Source organism: Tinamus guttatus, unplaced genomic scaffold (assembly GCF_059628265.1).
Source record: "Tinamus guttatus ecotype Peru unplaced genomic scaffold, ASM5962826v1 Tinamus_guttatus_pri_ptg000226l, whole genome shotgun sequence".
Taxonomy (NCBI): domain Eukaryota; kingdom Metazoa; phylum Chordata; class Aves; order Tinamiformes; family Tinamidae; genus Tinamus; species Tinamus guttatus.
The window spans coordinates 877,156-898,113 of NW_028288760.1; the positions used below are offsets into that span (position 1 = coordinate 877,156).

The 20,958-nt window shown below is 61.9% G+C and overlaps 1 protein-coding gene across 1 annotated transcript in view; it reads left to right on the plus strand.

Annotated features, from left to right (window-relative positions):
- The window catches only part of HMCN2 (hemicentin 2), a 44,725-nt gene that overhangs the window by 21,788 nt on the left and 1,979 nt on the right, over positions 1 to 20,958 (plus strand). Inside the window, exons 39-92 of the mRNA XM_088525457.1 lie at positions 46 to 200; positions 554 to 677; positions 955 to 1,130; positions 1,314 to 1,410; positions 2,550 to 2,669; positions 2,910 to 3,071; positions 3,465 to 3,746; positions 4,349 to 4,516; positions 4,591 to 4,704; positions 4,901 to 4,987; positions 5,535 to 5,726; positions 6,204 to 6,377; positions 6,497 to 6,610; positions 6,940 to 7,082; positions 7,295 to 7,445; positions 7,682 to 7,900; positions 8,153 to 8,266; positions 8,360 to 8,547; positions 8,671 to 8,767; positions 9,557 to 9,718; positions 10,133 to 10,246; positions 10,399 to 10,601; positions 10,678 to 10,759; positions 11,023 to 11,154; positions 11,610 to 11,753; positions 11,856 to 12,015; positions 12,160 to 12,284; positions 12,358 to 12,538; positions 12,664 to 12,761; positions 13,089 to 13,358; positions 13,435 to 13,625; positions 13,708 to 13,789; positions 13,964 to 14,100; positions 14,175 to 14,316; positions 14,543 to 14,690; positions 14,850 to 14,977; positions 15,149 to 15,305; positions 15,425 to 15,546; positions 15,740 to 15,904; positions 15,990 to 16,097; positions 16,184 to 16,318; positions 16,405 to 16,539; positions 16,647 to 16,831; positions 17,118 to 17,331; positions 17,493 to 17,627; positions 17,699 to 17,889; positions 18,041 to 18,122; positions 18,321 to 18,590; positions 18,936 to 19,082; positions 19,197 to 19,328; positions 19,800 to 19,924; positions 20,032 to 20,269; positions 20,358 to 20,420; positions 20,790 to 20,918. Coding sequence (XP_088381583.1) covers positions 46 to 200; positions 554 to 677; positions 955 to 1,130; positions 1,314 to 1,410; positions 2,550 to 2,669; positions 2,910 to 3,071; positions 3,465 to 3,746; positions 4,349 to 4,516; positions 4,591 to 4,704; positions 4,901 to 4,987; positions 5,535 to 5,726; positions 6,204 to 6,377; positions 6,497 to 6,610; positions 6,940 to 7,082; positions 7,295 to 7,445; positions 7,682 to 7,900; positions 8,153 to 8,266; positions 8,360 to 8,547; positions 8,671 to 8,767; positions 9,557 to 9,718; positions 10,133 to 10,246; positions 10,399 to 10,601; positions 10,678 to 10,759; positions 11,023 to 11,154; positions 11,610 to 11,753; positions 11,856 to 12,015; positions 12,160 to 12,284; positions 12,358 to 12,538; positions 12,664 to 12,761; positions 13,089 to 13,358; positions 13,435 to 13,625; positions 13,708 to 13,789; positions 13,964 to 14,100; positions 14,175 to 14,316; positions 14,543 to 14,690; positions 14,850 to 14,977; positions 15,149 to 15,305; positions 15,425 to 15,546; positions 15,740 to 15,904; positions 15,990 to 16,097; positions 16,184 to 16,318; positions 16,405 to 16,539; positions 16,647 to 16,831; positions 17,118 to 17,331; positions 17,493 to 17,627; positions 17,699 to 17,889; positions 18,041 to 18,122; positions 18,321 to 18,590; positions 18,936 to 19,082; positions 19,197 to 19,328; positions 19,800 to 19,924; positions 20,032 to 20,269; positions 20,358 to 20,420; positions 20,790 to 20,918 — 8,109 coding nt within the window. The remainder of the gene's footprint in view (positions 1 to 45; positions 201 to 553; positions 678 to 954; positions 1,131 to 1,313; positions 1,411 to 2,549; positions 2,670 to 2,909; positions 3,072 to 3,464; positions 3,747 to 4,348; positions 4,517 to 4,590; positions 4,705 to 4,900; positions 4,988 to 5,534; positions 5,727 to 6,203; positions 6,378 to 6,496; positions 6,611 to 6,939; positions 7,083 to 7,294; positions 7,446 to 7,681; positions 7,901 to 8,152; positions 8,267 to 8,359; positions 8,548 to 8,670; positions 8,768 to 9,556; positions 9,719 to 10,132; positions 10,247 to 10,398; positions 10,602 to 10,677; positions 10,760 to 11,022; positions 11,155 to 11,609; positions 11,754 to 11,855; positions 12,016 to 12,159; positions 12,285 to 12,357; positions 12,539 to 12,663; positions 12,762 to 13,088; positions 13,359 to 13,434; positions 13,626 to 13,707; positions 13,790 to 13,963; positions 14,101 to 14,174; positions 14,317 to 14,542; positions 14,691 to 14,849; positions 14,978 to 15,148; positions 15,306 to 15,424; positions 15,547 to 15,739; positions 15,905 to 15,989; positions 16,098 to 16,183; positions 16,319 to 16,404; positions 16,540 to 16,646; positions 16,832 to 17,117; positions 17,332 to 17,492; positions 17,628 to 17,698; positions 17,890 to 18,040; positions 18,123 to 18,320; positions 18,591 to 18,935; positions 19,083 to 19,196; positions 19,329 to 19,799; positions 19,925 to 20,031; positions 20,270 to 20,357; positions 20,421 to 20,789; positions 20,919 to 20,958) is intronic.

A 20,958-nucleotide genomic window follows, 5' to 3' on the forward strand; every position in this document is an offset into this window, starting at 1 on the left:
CCTGGTGTCTCTGCGGGCACTCAGTGCTTGCTTTGGCCTCTCCAGTGCCCCCGCGCATCACGTCTGGCCCCAGCTCTGTGACAGTGGTGATGAATGAGCCAGTGGAGCTGGCGTGTGACGCCACCGGGGTCCCCGCACCAGTCCTGCTGTGGCTGAAGGATGGCAATCCCGTGCCCACTGCGGTGGCAGACGGGCCACAGGTGAGACTCCCCAGAATGGAGCTGCTTGCCAGGACGTCCCTCTGGGCCGCACAAAGATGTTCTGCTTCCCCACTCTGACTTCAGAAAAACACATTGCTGGGTTTGGGTGTACACAGTGCTGTCTGGAATTGTCCTGGAGCTTGATTCTAGACTCTGCATGGGAAGCATGAGCTCTGTGCCTGGGCTGGGAGGACAGGGAGGCCTCTGGATGCGGCAGGGATGGTCTCTGGGCCAGCTCATTGCAATCTGCCTCCCCATCCTTGCGTGCTGGTGTGCAGCGCTGCTGGCTGCTCGCTCCTGCTGTGCTGCTCATCGAGGCTGTGTCTCTGTTTCTGGGCCTGGGGGGAGCACAGGTCATCTCCGGCGGGCGCACACTGTCCCTGCGGGCGGCTCGGCTCCTGGACTCGGGGACATACGTGTGTGTGGCCAGCAGTGTCGTTGGGGAGGACCGGCGGGAGGCCGCGCTCGAGGTGCGGTGTAAGTACAACCCTCCCTGGGTGCCCAAGGGCACTACCAAGGCCACAGTCCCTCCTGGCGCCATGAGGCTCAGCGGTGACACCCATGGCTGCTGCAGGGTCCCCTAGGCAGGGTGGGGGGTACAGGGCTGCTCTGCTGTCCCGTGGCAGCGCACAGAAGTGTCGGCTGTTTGGGAAGGCTTTGGGATTAGGCAATGCGGCTGGGACACCCCAGCTGAGCGGCTGGCTTTGGGAAGGTGTTTCCCTGGTGACCTTCTCTGGGGATGGTGGTTTTCCAGTGCCATCCAGCACACTGGGCGAAGAGCAGAACGTCTCCATCCTCGTCAACCAGTCGGTGGCCCTGGAGTGCCTGGCCCCGGGGCTGCCAGCTGGGGAGCCCCGTTGGCTGAAGGACGGGCGCTTGTTCACGCCGGAGGCAGGAGCACAACTCTCTGCAGAGGGAACTACCCTCCAGGTGATGCCTCAGAGCCCTGCAGAGGATGGGAGGGCTGCAAAGACCCTCAACCCTGTGTGCCCATCCTCAGCAGGTGGCAGATGGGGCCGGGGGGTCCTCCCTTCCTCCTGGCCATAGCTGCAAGGGCTGTTCACAGCCCTGTCCAGCCCTGGGCGAGTGCTGCAGCGTTGTTTGTTGCTGCAGATCAGGAGCGCTGACGTGCAGGATGCAGGCAGGTACACGTGTGAGGTGTCCAGCCCCCTGGGCCGCTCGGAGAATCACTACAACCTCGATGTGTGGGGTAAGGGCTGTTTCGGTTGGAATATCCCGTTGGGGCAAAATCCAATGCACACACTCACCTGGATGCATGCATATATATTTATGTGTAATATGCAGCTAAGGTAGTTCACTGGCTTGGAAAATATTAAGTACAAAGGTTAATGCTCTGCAAAATGATGCAGCTGGAGCTGGTAGGGAATCCCCTACGAGAATAAGTGTCAGAGGGAAAAAAGCCAATGTGTGCATGAGTCTTCCTTTGGGGAGGCTTCAGTGATGATGAAGAGCTTTCTTCCTAAAATTTGGCAAGAGAATGAAAATATTTCCTTGCCATTGCCAGAACTTTTCTGTCGCTTCTTTGCACTTGCACAAAACAGAGGGTGCTGGAAGCATGGGCTCCCTTCCCTCCCGCTGCCCAAGTCGGGAAGATGCTCACGGTGGTTCCCAGGCTGCTGCCAAGATGGGCACCAGCCACTCTTGCTGCAAAGAGCCTTGCAGCTTCGTGGCCGGTGCAGCACGTCCTCGGCTCGCTGGAGAGCAAGGCAGAGCCTGGCTTTTCTCAGGGATACTTGAGGCCAGTTGGTGGAAGTCCTGCAGGCAGGTAGCCAGGGAATGGGAAAAATCCAGTTCTCCCCATACGCGTTTGTTCCTAAAATCCCTTCCCAGGGAAACGTTTGCATGTTTGGCCTGGTATCCTGGCTCGGGTGGATTGTTTGGGTTCTGCTGTTTTTTGTTTTTCGGGCGTTTCTGGGTGTTGGGTTTTTTCTTTCAAAAGCTAATATCCCTCCTGGGAAGGAGTTACCATTTTCCATCCAGCTGTAATTATAAGCAACTGAAAACAAGGGCCGATAATGGAAAGTGTTAGCTAACCTCCGCAGTGAGCAGCGCTGCCTAATAAGGCTGCGTCTGGCCAACCTGCCTGCGTGGCTGGCGCGGGGTGCTCGCTTGTCCTGTGCTCTAGGCCACATGCAATCAAAAGTATCTCTCATATTTAATAACTGGAAAGTCAATATTATTATTTTCACATGGAGCTGCACGGTGTGGCGGAGCTTTGCTTGCGTGAAACCCAGAGGAGCCCCGAGCGCATCCCACTGCTCCAGTGTCCCACTCAGCTCTGCCATCCCTGCGGCCCCATGGTCAGGGAGCTGCTCTTCTCTCCTGCAGTGCCCCCATCGTTCTCCTCACCGGAGCCGGCCACCGTGTCAGTGCTGGAAGGGCAGGTTGTTCAGCTGGCCTGCGAGTGCCATGGGATCCCCTTCCCCACCCTCGCCTGGTGGAAGGACGGTAGGTGTTTTCCCTCTTTTCATCCCGCACTACCCAGGTGTTGGCCCACCCACGGATGGGCAATGCTCAGTGTGTGGAATGGGAGCTCTTGTGCTAGTAAAGGCTGGGCTTGATTTCAGGGTTGGTTCTAAGCCTGTTTCTTTACTATGAGAAATATCTGGCTAACCCTTGGAGACCTAGGTAGGGATCTGCTCCGGTTGGGAGGCTCAGAGAAGGCCGGTGTTCTCCGTGCTCGCGCAGGTGAGCCCCTCTCCACTGAGCCGGGCAGCGCGGAGCTGGTGTCTGCAGGAGGGAGGATGCTCTACATAGAGAAGGTGCGGCTGGCTGACAAGGGCTCGTACACATGCGAGTGCCGCAATGCTGCAGGCCACAGCAGCAAGGACTATCGCCTGCGGGTCTATGGTGAGTGGGGGAACGTGCTGGAGGCGCACGGCTCTGCATCAGCAGCTGCGCATGCTCCTGCACACCCGGCTCTGGCATCTGTCTCTGAAGATGTGTGTTTGAGCAAGCCATGATCTGCCCCAATCCAGGTCCTGCTGGACCTAAAAGTTCATGGCTGCTGCCTGCTGCCTTGGTCTTCCTGGAAAGCATGGTGATAACTGGGTTGTCTCTGCCATTCCAGCTTCCTTCTTGGCTCCAAGACGCCCTCAGCTTGTGTTTGCTCCAGCAGCCCAATTGCCCTGACTGCTCCCACTTGAATTTGCTTTGCTTCGCTGCTGCACAGGCTGATGTCACTCTTATTTCTGCTCATGTAAGACCTAGAGGGGTCCTATCAACCTTGCCTCTTGCCCACAGCGCTGCCAAGGATCCAAGGCAGCAGCAAAGCCCTGAGGAAGGTTTCTGTGGTCAAGGCTGGCGAGACGGTTCTGGAGTGCGAGGCCGTGGGAACCCCACCGCCCACGGTGACGTGGGTGAAAGACGGGCAGCCTGTGGCAAACAGGGACGGGCTTCTCCTTACCAAGCAGGGGAAGCGGCTGCGCATCCCCAAGGCGGAGGTCACCCACGCAGGACGCTATACGTGCCTGGCCATGAACGCGGTGGGGCAGGATGAGAGGGAGTTTGACGTGGCCGTGCTCGGTAAGGATGCAGGCAGCGCTCGCTGCTGGGCTGTGCTGAGCAGGCAGGCTGGGCAAGGCTTGGGATGCTCCTCTGCACATCTGGTGGAGCACAGGACAGAAGCTCATAGGTAGGAGGGCCTTTGAACAGCACGGAGAAGCTCCAGGCAACATAGTGGTACAAGCAGCTTCCACATCCCTGGTAGGAGTTTTCCTTTTTTTTCCTTTTTTTTTTTTTTTTTTTTTTTTTTTCTGGTGTCAGCAGAGAGGACTGCTTTGTGACTTACAAAATCATCTACTTTGCAAGGACTTTGGGGAAATCTTATGGGTCCTGAGCTTGAAAATGAGGGAGGTTGCTCGAGGCATGTGGCTGTTTGTGTTACATCTATAAGTTTAGGCTGGCAGATAGATGGTACCTACCTGCTGTGGGTCACTTGTTCCATAGCATCTCTGAAGTCTGTAGCCTCCAGAGAAGGTAATGGTCTTTCGGGGCTTTTTCCTCAACCTATGCAAGCATGAGGATGGGAGCAAGTAGGTTTCTCAGTTTCCCTTGCTCTGCCTTGCTCTTCTGTTCTCTTGGATGTTGCTTTGCAAATGGATGTTCATCCTTTCCTGTCCCTCTAGTTCCTCCCGAGTTCATTCAAGGATCAGGATCAACAACCAACATCAGCGTGTCTCTTCATGGAGCCCTGACGCTGACCTGTGAGGCCTCTGGTAATCCCTCACCCATCGTCACCTGGTTCTGGAAGAGCTCTCCTGTCATCCCCAGCGAGCACACACGTGTGCTCTCAGGTGAGGTGTGGGTTTAGCAGGAGCACTGCTAGGATGAGCAGGTGCCTTGAGACCTCTTTTCCTCATGTTTCCAGGGGGCTGGATGCTGAGGCTCACTCGCACGCGAGCCCAGGACGGAGGCCTCTATTCCTGCCTGGCCAGTAATGCAGCTGGGGAGGCCAGGAGAGATTTCCACGTGGAGGTTCTCGGTAAGGAGAGGGTCCCTGCCTGCTGCAGGACTTATCATGGGGCATCAGAGCTTTCCCCCTTGCACAGACAGGCTAAGTTTACCCTGTCAAGTTGTTGGGATCTGCAGTCTCGAGTCTTCCATGACTTAGCATGTGAGCTAACAGGCTCTTGTTCAACCTGGCAAAGCCAACCAGCTCCTATGGCTTGTGTTCCTAGTTCCTCCCCTCATTGAGAGTGCGGATGAGGAAGAAAGCATCAAAGTGCCCGAGGGTCACCCCGTCACCTGGTCCTGCCTGGCTACAGGTGAGCATTGTGCAGAGGAGCAGGAGAGAAGCACAGGCTGGAGAAGGGGCTGGGAAGCAGCTGAGCCAAGTCCCTTTGGTGCGTGGAGCAAATGGACAGTGCTCCGTGTGGAGCTATTCATCTTTTCAGAGGCCTCCTAAGCATCCGTTCCAAAGGATGACATACAAATAGCTAAGATAGTTTCTGACTTTACAATTGGGCAGTCTGGGAAGTGCTTTGGATGCAGGGGAGGGCGCCCACACTGGGAGCTTGTTCAAGGACATAAGCGTCAATTTTTCCCAAATAAAGCTAAAATTCCTGTAATCTGGTTTCTCCTCTGGCTATGGGAGTAATTAATCACCTCCTACTCAGGACGGTTTTCTCTCACTGGCTCATCCATCAGCCTCTAAAACCCAGATCCAGGCTGTGGTAATTCTGGATTTGAGCTTCTTTCCCTGCCTCTCACAAGGGCTCCAGAGCACCCGCTTAGTGACCCCTATCCAGCCTGTGTGCAGATTTGGAAAAACTTGGCACAACGGCTGGAAAACCTGCTTTCCATTCTGCACAGGCCAGCCCCAGCCGCAGATCACCTGGCTGAAAGACGGCCAACCTCTGCCTAGTGGAGACACCTACTCCATCTCCCCCGATGGCTCCATACTGCACATCACCCAGAGCGCCCTTTCTGACGCTGGCCGCTACTCCTGCGTGGCATCCAATTCTGTGGCAAATCAGACCAAGCACTACCTGTTGGATGTTTTGGGTATGAGACGCCTTTGTGCAAAGGCAATATATCAGGTGTGAGTAGGGGACATGGACCTAGAGGGCTTTTTTAAGGGGCTGTCCCAGGTAGGTGGTTAAGATTTCTAAGCCTCATAGCCTACAGCGTGAAATGAGGTCCTGGGCCAGTTACAAAACCCTCATAAGATTCATGTGAAGGGACATGAGGACCTCTAGTCCAGGGCCCATCTCTGGGGGTGGCTGGTGGGAAGCCACCACCAGAGGAGCAAGAGGGGAGCACCTATTCTGCTACCTTCTCTGGCTTTCTGAAAGGCAGCAACAAGGGCAACATCTACTGAAGTTGGGCTTGAGGCTGGGTGTGTTGTCTATTTTGCATGCTGTGGTCAATTCAGAGTCCCTGAGCTTTCGTCATGTTCTCTGATAGAGGGGTAAAGGATCAGGATGTTTAAAGGGGTGTTTATGCAAGCTCTGCCACACCATCAAGTGTCTGCCCCTGCAGTCAGCCCCATGTTTCCTGGAGCGGCCCATGATACCAGCACAGAAGATGTCACTGTGATCATCAACAACCCCATCTCCCTCATCTGCGAGGCTCTGTCCTACCCATCTCCCAACATCACCTGGCTCAAGGATGAGATTCCTCTCGAAGTCTCTAGGAACGTTCACTTGCTCCCTGGTACTGCACTGGTGCCTGATGGCTCCGTGCGACTACTGCATGAGCCAGGGGTGGGAACGGAGTCTCTTCTGGGACTGCCCATGTTCTAGGGTGGCTCATGGTGCTTCTCCTTCGCCCAGGTGGCCATGGGCTGCAGATCCTGAATGCCCTCGAGGAGGATGCAGGCACATACAGTTGCATCGTGACCAATGAGGCTGGGGAGTCTGTGAAGAACTACACCGTGAAGGTCCTGGGTCCGTAAGCTTTCCGTGTCCTGCATGAGTCTGGTGGTTGCCCTACAGCTATAACCCATGGCACTGCCCTGTTCTTCCCTTCCAGATGTCTCACCCTGGGCCACTGCATTACCACCTTTCCTCTTGCAGTTGGTGCCATCTCTGTCAGCATGTGGCCTCAAAACCCTCTGGTCTAGCTCTGAGGAGGGCAGACAGTACCGTGTGGGGTGGCCGTGGCTCTCCGAGGCCTGCCTGCCACTCTGCCTGTCAGCATGTCTGTTGGATTAGGGCAGAGCAAGGGCAATAGAGGACTATTTTCTCACTCCAGCCATGCCATGTCTCCTTACCAGTTCCTCCTTGGATTACCAAAGATGACCCTTACTGGGAATTTGCTGTGACAGAAGTGAAAACCAAGGTCAACAGCACTGTGACGCTGGAGTGCGAATCTTGGGCTGTGCCCGAGCCGACCACCCAGTGGTACAAGGATGGGCAGGTGAGACCCTGACCACAGGCAGGGAGGAGCTGCATGGTCTGGAAACTGCCAGGTGGATGAAGATGGGGAAATAATACCTGGGTGTTCTCTGTCCTGCTTCTGGATACTTCAGAGCTAGTGTGTAATCCTCCTCCCTACTTCTTTCTTTTTTTTTTCTTTTTTTTTTTTTTTCCTTTCCCTATCCTCCTTTGGGGCTGGAATTCCTACACCAGCTCCTGGAAAGTGCTGGTCACCTCCAGATCCTCAGAGAGGGGCAGATCCTTCAGATCAAACCGGCCAGTGTCTCTGATTCAGGGCACTACACCTGTGTGGCTACCAATGCTGTGGGTGAAGACGACAAGGACTTCAGTGTGCGCATCCAAGGTGAGCTGAAGTGGGAAACCAGTCTCAAGGGGCCATCCTGTGCCTGGAGAAGTGGGTGCCTTGGCATGAGAGCTCCTTAATTGAGTCTCTCGTGGAAGAAGACCAAAAGAAACAGGAAGAAGGCTCATGTGTGCTGGGAAATGGTATCTCGCTAGGGCTGAGTCAGGTGCTCTGGTTGCACTTGAGGAGGTGCAAGTCCCTCTTCTCTGCCACTCGGCACCTTGCTGTCCCTGCAGTGCCACCACTGTTCCAGAGGCCAGGGAGTGCCAACGAGGCCTTTGAGATCCTCTACAGAGAAGAAGACGAGGACGGCGAGGTGGTGGAGCACCGGCAGGCTGTGCTCAACAACCCGGCTGTGCTCTACTGTGACACCAGTGCTGTCCCGCCTCCACGGCTCACCTGGTACAAGGATGGAGAGCCCCTCTCCTCCAGCCAGGAAGTGCTGATATTGCTCGGTAAGGGGCATGGGTGCCATTGGAGCGATGGGTCTCCCACTGGGGATGTTTTCTGGAGCAGTATGGTAGAGCATCCATAATGCATGGTGGGGATGGATGCTGCTCCCAAGGTCCTACTGGCACGTGTGGCACAGCAGGACGCTGTGACCAGGGCTGCACAAGTGGCTCTGCATGGCGTGTGGGGTGCGCACTGCTCTCCAAGGCCTCTGCCCCACGGCTCCCATGGTGGGAACCCCCCTGCCCTGCACACAGGGGGCCGGGTGCTGCAGCTGCCCGCTGTGCGGGAGGAGGATGCGGGCAGGTACACGTGCGAGGCAACCAACGACGCCGGGGAGGACCGGATGCACTACGAGCTGGAGGTGCTCAGTGAGTACGGGGCGAGCGCCCTGCGTGAGCACCAGCTGTAGCGGTCTCAGGTGGGATCTCTATAACTTTCTGCTTCTTGACGCCTCGGCCCAGCTGCCCCCATCATCCATGGGAGCATGGAGGACCATGTGGAGGAGGTGACCATCACAGCCAACAGCACCCTCCACCTCAAGTGTGAAGCCACAGGAAACCCGGCGCCTGCAGTTTCCTGGCTCTGGAATGATGCCCCCGTTGTGGCTGGCCCACGGCACCAGCTCCTGGCAGATGGCGAGGTCCTGCAGGTCAGCTTCTCCCTGGGCCGGGGGATTACGGGAGATGCTGAGCAGAAGGAAGGGCACCTTCTCCCCGTGGCTGAGTGTGTGGAGCCCTGTGGACTTCAGCAGGGCTCTGCTTCTCCTTCGCAGGTGACTGCGGTGGAGGTGAACGATGAGGGCAACTACACGTGTGCGGCAGAGAACCCGGCCGGCTCTGCCGAGAAGCACTTTGCCCTCAGCGTGCGGGGTAAGTGCTCTGGGCCTTTCCCGGGTCACTGCTTCATCTCCTCTCCTTCTCTGCCTGCTCAAGCCTGTGCCAGAGCTATCGTGGAGCTCACGTGGCTCCTGATCTGCTTGGCTGCCTTCCTCCCCCTGCACCTCCTGCTCTTCCTCCATGTGCCGCAGGAGGAGGTCAAGGTGCAAGGAGGCCAAAGCAAGTGGCCAGAGATTTGGGGGTGAGCTTGAGACTGGCAAGGTGCCTGCAGGGCTATTTAGGTGCTTTGTCCTAGAGGGCAAAGCAAATTCTGCTTGCAAAGCCCGTGCCATGACTGCAGCTGCCCTTGGGAGCCCTGCAGGAACGTGCTGGGCTCTGACCACACTTGGCACATGTGTCTTCCTTGCAGTGTTTTGGCAGAGCATTTGGGTCAGTGCCACTGTGTAAAGCCCTGCTCTGCAGCCCCAACTCTTAGGGTGCCTGCAGAGCAGGACAGGGGCTTGCTTGGTGCTTGTGTGTGGGCACCATTTGCCTCCTTTGAAGAAGGCAGGGGACAGATGTTGACTTTTCCAGCCATGACAGCAAGCTGGGAGTCGGTGTTTTCCTCTGGGGTTACCTTCCAGCTGGGTTTCTGCTCTTTCCACCCATTCTCTGCTTGCCCTTGGATTCTCTTCCAGCCTCTGAGCTGCCCCATTATGCCCTGGCTCTCCTCCTTGCTGAGGACCATGCTTAGTGGTGAATGCACCACCCTGGGAAGTGTGAGTTTGGCCTCGGCAGTGACGGTCGCCTTTTGCAATTATCTTTTGGGGTGGGCCGGAGCAGAACCACCCCGGATCGTGGGGGCAAACGCTGAACGCGTTGATGGTGTTGTCGGCGGCAGCATCTCCCTGGCGTGCGATGTCCGCTCCCATGTGGACGTGGAGATCGCGTGGTACAAGGACGGCCGCATCCTGGAGCCTGGTGAGGAAGTGTTCATCACCCCAGGTAGGTCAGGCGAGTCCCGCAGGATCCACACCAACTGCTAACCCTGTACCAAGGGCTCTAACTTGCCTAACCAGCCCCTTCTGGATGCTGTGCAAGCGACTCCTGAGCTAAGACCTTCAGATGTAGCCACATGCTAACAACTTGCTCTAAGCCATCCTCCTCTCTCAGGAGGTGGCATCCTCCTCTCCCAGCTGATGCTTCCCATGAGCATCCCTAGGAGCATCCTCTGCACCTTCCACTGCAGTGTGTGTCAAGGCCTTGAACCTCGACGAGAGACTTTGGGTCCGGGTGTCTGCTGCTGCTTGGAGCTGGTGCCAGCTGGCGAAGGGATGCGATGGTTCATGAGCTCAGTGTCTTGGAATTGCACCTGGCTCCTGCCCCCCACCCCAACTTGCTGCTCTTGGCTTCTTCTAGGCTCGCACATCCTGCAGATACCCCACTTGCAGCTTTCCAGCACGGGCATATACATGTGCGTGGCTCTGAACGCTGCTGGCAGAGCTGAGAAGCTCTTCATCCTCACCGTGCAGGGTAAGCAGCAGCACTTGGCCAGCAGGTCTACCTGCACAGAAGCCGATATCTCCCCTGCCTACCCTGGCTACCAGCAATTGACTCCAAAGGCCCTGGTTGCAACTGCTGGCCTCAGGTCCCCATGAAGGTTCCCTTGTCCCTGCCTCCCTCAGCTCCACCGGCTGAGGCTCAGGCTCCGGTGGGTCGGCAGCCAGCTGTGACGGTGCAGGCCGGAGACACGGCCGTCCTGCACTGCAGTCTGGAGGAACAGCCGGGATCCATCATCACCTGGTACAGGGATGGGCAGGAGCTTGTGGCAGGGGACAGTGGTCGCATCCTGCCAACAGGCCGGAGGCTGGAAATAGAAAACGTGCAGGTAAAGCTGCCCTGCGGTGGGCATTCCACTGGCTCTGCCTGCGCTGGATCTAACCGCACCCCCTTCCCTCCACCAGGCCTCAGATGAAGGGTTTTATGGCTGCCGGGTAGTCGGTACCATGGGAGAGGTGGCGCAGACCTTCGTGCTTGCTGTCCAAGGTGGGGACAGAAAACCAGGCTTGTGTATAGATAGATACATGCACCATCACTAGCCCCCTGAATATCCAAATATAGAAATGTTTTTTCTTTGGGAATATCATCATCACCCTCTTGCACTCATGATGCTCTTGCTGTGTGGGGATGGAAATGCGCCTCTGCCTAGGGATGCTGCTGAATTGGCGGCAGCAGCAGAGGCTCCTGTGTGCCGGGACAGCACGGTGCCTGTGCTGTGCCTGCAGTCCCAGCACTGCTCCTTCCACCAGCACCCCCGGGCATCGAGGACCCGCAGCAGGAGACACTCGACGCGGCCATGGGGACGCCCCTCATCCTCACCTGTGAAGTCACCGGCGAGCCCGTACCCATCGTCACCTGGCTGAAGGATGGGCGCCCGCTGGGTATGAGCCAGGGTGATGCTGCCATGGGCTCTGATCTCGCGCCGTGAAGCCATCCTGCCTCAGTTTCCCTATTTGCAATCCAGTGGGGAGACAGCAGCACCTGATCTGGGTGCTGCAGGGCATGGCAGAGCTCCAGGACAGAAAGGGGAGGACACAGAAGTGCTGGCATTTCTTCTACCTGCTTCTAAGAGGCCTCACAGTTGTTCACGAGGCTCAAGGAAGGGGTCTGGGTGCAGGTTGTGAGACAGGGGCCTCTCTGGGCACCAGGCAGTGGCCTCTGTCCCCAGCTGGTGGTTCATGCCCTTGAAGTCCCAGAAAGATGCAGTGTGGATGTGCTGCCTCCGTGCAGCTTTCACCTGTCCTCCCGCCTGGGTCTTGGAGCCAGGGGGTCCTGGGGAGGGCTCGGCAGGGCAGAGCCGCTGCAGCCCCTGTCCCTTTGCCTGATCTCCTCGCAGAGAGCAGCCCGGAGCAGGGCCTGGTGGCGCGGGGGCCGCAGCTGCAGCTCAGCCCCTTGCAGCCCTTCCACGAGGGCCGCTACACGTGCCTGGCGCGCGGCCACGGCGCCGACGTGCGCAAGGACTTCCTGGTGCTGGTGCAAGGTAGGGCTTGGTGCTGCGGCCAGAAGACCCTCCTCAGAGGGGCACATAGCTCAGGCAGTCTTTCTCCTCCTCGTCCTTGATCTTACTCTCTTCCCCACGCAGTGGCTCCCCGGATCACGAGCGCAGGGGTCCCCAGCGAGCACAGCGTGCTGGAGGGCAGTGGGGTGATGCTGGAGTGCCAAGCTGAGGGTCAGCCTGTCCCCCAGGTCACCTGGCTGAAGGACGGGCAGCCCCTGGGGCTCCAGCCCCCATCGCGCGCCCGGTGAGTCCCCACGGGGCCAGCCTGGATGGGGACTGCCCTGAAATCTGGTGCGGGTACCTGGCCCTGCAGCATCCCCTTCGTGTGGTACCCACGGCGGTGACCTCGGAGCATCCCTGTGCTCACCACCCCGGGCTCCCCACGCAGGCTGGCTCCAGATGGCAGCTCTCTGCTCCTCGAGGGGCTCCAGGCTGCTGATGCAGGTGCCTACACCTGCCTGGCTCGAAATGGTGCCGGTGAAGACACGCGGCTGCACACACTGAGTGTGCTGGGTGAGCGAGGCCGGGGCACGGGGCTCTGCCACCTGCCCCGCTGCAGCCCCTTCACTCCCTTTTCTTCCTCCAGTTCCCCCATCCATCCAGAGCGGCGGCACAGAGGAGCTGCTCTACGGCGTCCTGGGCATGCTGGTGACACTGGAGTGCCGGGCGCAGGGCACCGGGCCCCTGCAGCTGAGCTGGCTCAAGGACGGGCTGCCCCTCGGCCTCTCGGCCCGCGTGCGCCTGCTCTCAGCCGGGCGCACGCTCCGGTAAGCAGGGAGCTCGTCGCTGTGTGTGGATCCTGGGGACGTCTCCGTGTCCTGCCATGCTGCTAGGAGCAGGGGGGATGCCTGGGGCTGGCGATGATTCCTCTTCCTCCTCTCCTGTGGTGCAGGATCTCCCCGGTGCAGGTGGCTGATGCTGGACTCTACACCTGTGTGGCTGCCAATGAAGCTGGAGTGGCCAACCGCAGCTTCGTCCTGCACATCCAGGGTACGGGGGAGCTGGGATTTTGGGGTCTGCCAAGGTGAGCAGAGCAGGGTGGTGGGTGGCCACGTCTGCATGTGGTTGTGGGGTTGGTGCTCCTTGCAGAGTGCAGCCCCATGTGTGTTCTGGACCTTGGGGTGGTCTTTTGTATGGTGTAGCTCAAAAGGAGAGGAAGAAGGGAGCTGAGATGGTGACAAGTCCCTCTTCTCATAGCGGGTCACCCTCTAGAGGAGGTTGAACTGCTCCTGGGGATTCCAAGTCTCCTGCAAGCATCCTCAGGAGAGGATCTAGCTTTGCTTTCCCATCCCCTGACCCATGCTGCTCCCTCCCTAGTGCCCCCCGTGCTGGAGGTGACCCCGGAGAGCAGCGAGGAGCAGGTGGTGATGGCGGGTGCCGAGGTGACCTTCACCTGCGATGCCACCGGCTCTCCAGCACCGGTGCTGAGCTGGCTGAAGGACGGGGAGCCCCTGGCGCCGGGGGGCAATGGCACAAGCTCGCGGCTGCGCCTGGAGGCTGTGGGGCTGGCGGACGCTGGGGTTTACTCCTGCCTGGCCACAAACGAGGCGGGTGAAGCCAGCCAGCGCTTCCGCCTCGTGGTGATGGGTACGTGTCCTCCCGCTCGCTTTCGGGAGCACCCAGCAGGGTGGGAGCCCCTCACCGCGCACCCCATGCCTTGCAGAGCCGCCCCAGGTCGAGGTCCCAGCACACATGGTTGAGATGCTCATCACTGCCGGTGCCCCGCTGGAGCTGACGTGCCTGGTGACGGGTGTCCCTGTGCCCACTGTCACCTGGGAGAAGGATGGGCGGCTGCTGGCTGGACCCCAACTCGTGGCAGGGAATGAGAGCACCCTGCGGATAGAGCGTGCCGAGGTCTTGTCCCATCTCCCGACCCACCTTCTCCTTTCATCTTCGGTGGGTTTCCATCCATTTTCCATCTCTGGGTCTCTGGCAGGTGGCCGATGCTGGCTTGTACACCTGCCTGGCCACGAGCCCAGCCGGTGAGGACAGCGGCACCTTCCATGTCCAGGCCCAAGGTACCGTCAACCCCGGAGGCAGGGGGTGAGAGGACTGAGCCCAAGGGGGTGGGAAGGTCGTGGGTCCTGGAACTAGTGAGATGGCACATTCCGGGGTGAATGCAGGGCAAGCCAGGAGCCAAGGGGCCATGCCGGGCCTCGAGCAGCGTGTCCCTTGTCCCACGTGTCCCACAGCACCCCCCATCATCGCGGGTGCCGGAGAGACTCGCAACGTCACAGTCCGGGCAGGAGAGCAGCTCACCCTGGAGTGCCCCGCGGCCGCGGTGCCGCCTCCGCACATCGCGTGGCAGCGGCAGGGCTCCCCGCTGCGGGTAGGAGCGCGGCGGCTCGCGGGCGCGCGGGCGCCGGGGGCAGCGCTGCTCACAGGGGCTCTCGGGGCTGCCAGGAGGACGCCCGCGTGCGTGTGCTGGACGGCGGCCGCTTCCTGCAGCTCGGAGCGCCGCTGCGGACGGACAGCGGTGACTACAGCTGCACCGCCAGCAACGCGCTGGGCAGCACCAGCCTGCGCTTCCACGTGGATGTTCACGGTGAGCAACGCACCAGGGACATTCCTGGGTGTGCTGGGGGCTGGCGCTAGCCCGAGCCCCCCTCCTTACAGCGATGCGTATTCCTGTGGGATCTGCTAGGGATAGGGTAATGGGATAACAGGAAAGGAGAGTTGAGCGCTGCCCAGGCCTAGGGACTACTCTGAATTTCTTCACTCCCTGAGCTCTGTTTCTAACCATTATCCTTCTGTCCCTGGCGATGCCACAGTGTCCCCAGGGATCCAGCCCGGCCCCGAAGTGGTGAGTGTGCCCGCGAACAGCTCAGCCGTGCTGCCCTGCCACGCGGAGGGGTGGCCTGTGCCGCAGGTGACGTGGCGGAAGGACGGACAGCTCCTGTCGCTCCCTGGGAACAGCCGGTACAGGACTCTGCAGCATCCGAGACAGCTCTCGGCCACGCCAGCCTCCACATCCATGGGCGTTTTGGCGTGCCAGGAGCAGGATGCTGCTGGAGGCGGGTGCATCTCGGCTGTGGAGGAGCCCGATGAGCCTTACAGGGCTCACTATGCTTCCCGCAGGCTGCGGCTGCTACCGGGGGGCTCCCTGCACATAGACCCCATTCGGGCCCAGGATTCAGGCCACTACCTCTGCGTGGCCTCCAGCCCTGCCGGCTCTGCCCGCCGAGGCCTCGAACTGCATGTGCTGGGTAGGCGGAGGAGTCGGCCGGGTCCTTGGGGGCTCACGGGCTGCTCGGAGCCCGGCTGTGCTGCCTCCCTCCCCACAAGCCCTTCGCGCACTCGTGCCAAGGCACCCCTGTCCATGGCTTGGCAATGCATGGTGGCTCCTGAGCCATCCCCCTCCGTGTGCTCCTCTGCAGTCCCTCCTGCCATCGCCCCCGGGCCCTCCAGCATCACCGCAGTAGCACAACAGCCGGCTACACTGCCCTGCGAAGCCACCGGCTCCCCTGAGCCCCGCGTCACCTGGGCGAGGAATGGCCGTCCCCTGAACCTGCACATCCCACCCGGCGCCTACAGGTACAGGAACAGTCGTCCCCTGAACCCACACATCCCGCCCGGCACCTACAGGTACAGCAGCGGTGGTGGCCGCACGTCCCGGCGCGCTCCCCACGGCCAACGCGCTCTTCCCGCCGCAGGCTGCAGCCCTCCGGCTCGCTGCTGCTCGCCAGCCCCGGCCCGCAGGACGAGGGCACCTTCGAGTGCGTGGCCACCAGTGCCGCCGGCGAGGCCCGCAAGCGCTTCCTCGTGTCTGTCCATGGTGAGCTCTTGGTGGTGCAATGGAAAACGGCTTCCCAGGGATGAGGTGCGGTGGTACAGCTTGGAAGGACCCCCGCCGGGTGTGGGAACAGGGCTGAGCAAGAGGGGAGATGGGAGCATCACCCCGTTGTGCACCATGAGCAGCGCTGCCCTATGTGGCCCGTCTCACCGCCCTGTCCCACCGCCCTCCCCAGTGCCCCCTGCCATCGCAGACGACGTCACGGAGGTGGTGGTCACCCGGCTGTCCCCCGCTGTGCTCACGTGCTACGCCTCCGGCGTGCCCCCGCCAGCGCTGTCCTGGAGCAAGGACGGGGCCACGCTGGCGCGCCGCGCTGGCGGCTACCGCGTCCTGCCCACAGGTACGGGGGCCCGGGGCAGCGGGGATGCCTCGTGTCTCCTGTCCCCTTGCTCCTCCTGCCTCCCTTCTGCTCGTCCTCTCCCCAGGAGCCCTGGAGATCCCCCAGGCGCTGCCCGTGCACGCTGGCCGCTACACCTGCACGGCGAGGAACGCCGCCGGCGCTGCGCACAAGCACCTCCTGCTCGCCGTGCACGGTACGGGCGCAGTGCCGCAGCCACCATGAGGCTGCGGGGCTGGGAAGGAGCCTTGGCAGCGTGTCCCCTGCTTCCCTTCACCGCAGAGCCCCCCGTGCTGAAGCCCCTGCCCGGCATGGTGATGGTGATGGTCAATGCCAGTGCAGCGCTGTCCTGCCAGGCCAGCGGCGTCCCTCCGCCGGCCATCACCTGGCAGAAGGAGGGTGTCCTCGTCCCCAGAGGTGAGGTCCTCACAAAGCCCTGGGTTGAGCGTGGTAGGTCCTGGTCCTGCTCTCTCCTGGCCCTCACGGGTGCTGTCTCCCAGCAGGGCACGGGTTAGAGGTGCTCCCCAATGGGCGGCTGCACATCCCACGTGCCTCCGAGCAAGATGCTGGCATTTACCTGTGCGTGGCTCAGAACCCCTCGGGCACTGCGTCGGGACGGACCAGGCTCATCGTGCGAGGTGAGGCCGTGACGCCGCTGCAAGCACTGCAGCCGCGTGCGGAGGATGCTCAGGGCTGGGAGCGCAGCCCCCTGCAGCTGCTGCCCCTGCCCTCCTGCCCCTCGCAGTGCCCCCGGCCATCGCGCCCGGCCCCACACAACTGACAGTGCTGGAGGGACTCGAAGCCCAGCTGCCCTGTGCAGCCCGGGGCATCCCCGAGCCCCGCGTGTCCTGGAGCAGAGAGGGAGCCCCGGTGCGGGGCACCAAGGCCACCGTGCTGCCCTCCGGCGCGCTGCTGCTCCGGGACGTGCAGGTGAGCGCGGGCACCGGCGCGGCTTCCCGCAGCCTGGCATGCTGCAAAGACCAGCGCCCTTGCGGGAAGCTTTGGCGTGCAAGGAGAAGATCTAGATACCCTGCAGGGCTGGGGCTAGCAGGACCTGCTGTCACTTGGCACTGGCCTCCTTGCTGTTTTTGGAAGCATCTCTGCTGGCGAGGGCGTTGCTCTGCCCCGTGCAGTGCCCAGGGCCATGTGGGGAGGCTGGTGCTCTCTGCAGCGCAGGTCCCGGTCCCGTTCTGCTCCTGCCCGCTCTCCTCCGCAGGAAGGGGATGCCGGCAGCTACTCCTGCACAGCGGCGAACTCGGCTGGGAAAGCCGTCCGCCAGCTCCAGCTCTCCGTGCACACCCTGCCCGTCTTCACCCAGCTGCCCGGGAACGTCGTCCTGAGCCGGGGGGAGCGGCTGGAGCTGCTGTGTGCCGCCAAGGGCAACCCCGAGCCCCGGCTCACCTGGACGGCCAACGGCCAGCCCGTCACCGGTGCGTGGAGAGGAGAGTGCTGAGCGTGGAGCCTGCCCACCGCTAACTCGAAGGGAGCACATTGCGCTGGGTTCCCTCCTTGCGTTTTTCCCACCTTGCTGGGGCCACACGCAGGGATGCAACGGGCTGCTCCATGCCCTGACGCTGGCTTCCCCTTGCAGCTGGCGTGCGGGAGCAGAGCGGCCGGAGCACCCTGCAGCGGGAGGCCGTCACCGCGGCGGCCAGCGGCACCTACGTATGCCGGGCTGAGAACAGCATCGGCACCATCAGCACAGTCAGCGAGGTCCACGTGCGAGGTAGGCGCTCACCGGGGCACGCGGTGACACGCGGCCGCCCCCAGCGCTCTCCCACCTCCCGCCTTCCCCAGCGGCGCCCGTCGTGCGGGGGGAGCCCAGCGCCTACCAGGTGGAGCCCGTGGGGGGCCAGGCCCTGCTGCCCTGCGAGGCCCAGGGCTACCCGGCGCCCCTGGTCCGCTGGAGCAAGGATGGGGTCCCGCTGGCCCCCAGCCCGCGCCTGCGCCAGCTGCACAACGGCTCCCTGCTCGTCCGCGGCACGGCGGTGAGTGGGGCCGCAGGCAGCGCTGCAGGGCCAGCGCTGGCACGAGTAGTTCTGTCGGGGCTCTGCCCTTCCGCAGAGCTTGTGCTGGCAGCTCCTTCGGGGTCTGTCTGCTCCCGTGCCTCTGCATTGACACCCGTATCAACCTCACCAGGAGTCCGATGTGGGGCAGTACCGGTGCGTGGCGGAGAACGAGGTGGGCTCGGCGGCCAAGCTCATCACACTGGTGCTGCAGAGTGAGTGCTGCCCTCTTTGCACCCTCATTTGGGTAAAAAGGGCTGCTTTAGGTCCATGCCCATTCCATGCTGATGGGGATGGAGAAGTCAAAAGAGGGGTGTCGGCTGAGAACGGGGAGGGGAGGAGGTGGAGAAGCGCAGCAAGGGCAGGGATTTGGGCCGTGCAAACGGTCCGGGACGGCTCCGCTCTCCCCGCAGGCGCGCCGCGGGTGCAGGTGCATCCACGGGCGGCAGTGGTGGGCACGGGGCAGCGGGTGCTGCTGCACTGCGAGGCGCGCGGGGAGCCCACGCCGTCGCTGGAGTGGCGGCGGGGCGGCGCGGCGCTGCGGGAGGGCCCGCGCGCCCGCGTGCTGCCCAACGGCACGCTGCTCCTCCGCGCCGCCCGCCACGACGACACCGGCGGCTACGCCTGCCACGCGCGCAATGCGCTCGGCTCCGACGTCGCCCAGGCCTTCCTCACCGTGCGAGGTGGGTGTCTTCCTCGCAGTTCCAAGGGGGCTTTGGGAGGGAGCAGGGCTGGTGTTCTCCCATGCTCTCCGTTCCTCTTCTAGCCCCACCGCTGCATTAAGCTCTCCCGTATGGCAGCGTTGCTGCTGCTGCAGGGAGCACACCGAGAGCCTTGCGCTCTTGCTGGAGGGTGAGCGCAAAGCGACTGGGTCTGGGGCTGCACCTGTAGCTGGTGGGGATGCTCCCCCCCTAGGGATGTTCCCCGCTAGGGATGATCCCCAGGGATGCTCCCCAGGGATACTGCATTGTTGCTCCCAGTGCTCACAGCTCCCACGAGTGGTTTTTGGGACACCGTTTCCTCAGCAGAGCCACGTTGTGTGCGGGGCAGCCTTGTCGGCATCATCAACGCCCAGGAGTTCGGTGTTGCCACTCTCAATGCCAGTGTGCTGGAAGATCCCCGCGCTGGCACGGCCGATGTGCGGAGCAGCATTCAGAGCATCCCACTCTCCTTGGGTACGTGGTGACTGTGCGGACCCCTCCTGCCTTCCTGGGAGCTGGGGGGATGGTGGTGCCTCCCTGGAAAGCTGCTGGCTCCATGTCGATGCCTTGTGCTGGCTCCGCTCCCAGGGCCACTGATGCGGGTGCTCGTGGCCATCGTCGCCCCCGTGTACTGGTCCTTTGCCGGCGGGGACACCCAGAGCGGCTTCCTGCTGACCCAGGGCACCTTCAGGCAGGAGTCACAGGTGGAGTTTGCTACAGGTGAGGGACACGGGACCACCACGGTGCTGGGGCAGCCCTAGGCATTTGAGCTGGTGGCTTCAGGAGATGCCGATGGCCATGGCATCGCTAGGTTGGTGGCGTCCCAAATATCGGGTGCAGAAATGGCTGGGAAGGAATTAGATGTGCTCCAAGTTCCCTAGGGCTCAAGGTGTTCTTGGAGACGTGGCTCCCCCGGGACTGCATCAAGGCAAAGCCACGTGGCCTGAGCCCAGCAAACGTGGGCTGTGCGCGGATGCCTGCGTGCACGGGCCAGCACGCGCCTGGCTGCGCTCTCCACCATCGCCCTTGCAAGCAGATACAGGAGTTTCGGGGGCTCTTGTGCCAGTCCTGGGTGGCTTCTCATGTCCCCCACGCTGCCCATCCCTGCTGGCACTGGGCTCAGTCCCACGCTCCCCTGGGGGGTTGTGTGTCTCGCGGGGACGCCACCGTTGCCGTGTCCCCTCCCGGCAGGGGAGCTCCTGCACATCACGCACACTGCCCGCGGCTTGGACGGCACCGGCGCTCTGCTGCTCGACAGCGTCATCAGCGGCTCCGTGCCCAAGCGCCTTGCCGAGGCCGGGGTGCTACAGCTGCAGGTGCTGCCACCTCCTCCTTGTCGCCACCTCCATGAGGGGACTCCCACCCCGGGAGCTCCGCGGCTCTCCCGGGCCCTGACCCCCGCTGCATCCCGCTCTTTCCACAGGATTTCAGTGAGCGCTACGTGCAGACGGGCCCCGGGCAGCTCCACGGCGAGGTGGTGCAGAGCTTCGTGCAGGGGGGCCGCGTCGACCGTGCCCGCTGCACCCACTCCATCGCGTACGCGGCGGCGCGGGGCCGGCAGCCGCTGCGTGTGCAGCACGTGCGGGCCCGCGCGCTCACGGCCGCCTTCGACGCGGCCGCCGAGGAGCTGCTCTTCCAGCTCCGCGCTGCACTCGACACAGGTAGCGTCTCTGCGGGATGGGGGTGGCAGCAGCGTGGTCTTGGTTTGCACCATGATGCAGCTCCCTGCGCTCTCTGCTTGCTCCCCAGAGGCCAGCGGAGACCAGTGCCCGGCGGGATTCATCCTGGGTCCCCAACAGCTCTACTGCACCGGTACCGACCCTTCCCCAGCACGGGGGCTGTGCTGGGTCTGGAGGGTCCCCTCCAGGGCTGTGTCCCTGCCACGACAGCAGCTCTGCGGGAGGCAGGGGGACTCTGCCCTTTGCTCGAGCCAGCTGTGATTGCTGAAGCGCACAACCCTGCCCTTGCAAGGGAGGGACACGCGCCAGTGCTGGGGCCACACGAGGGGTCTTGGTACCGCTCTGGGCCCTGATGAACACACCTGGGGGCTGCGAGGGTCTGTGCGGGGCTGCCCAGCGCAATTGCGGCTCTCCTGATCCGTGTGCAGGGGAAGGGCGCGTGCAGGGGGCTGAGCCTTGGCCCCGGTGCGGTGACATCCCCTGTCCCCCATGTCCTGCTCAGATGTGGACGAATGCAGCCAGGGCTCCCACGGCTGCCGCTACCCCCAGCTCTGCGAGAACGTGCCCGGGAGCTACCGCTGCAGGTGTCCTCGTGGCTACCGCTCGCAGGGCGCTGGACGACCGTGCTTGGGTACGAGCCAGGGCCACGAACAGTTACAGAGCACTTCCCG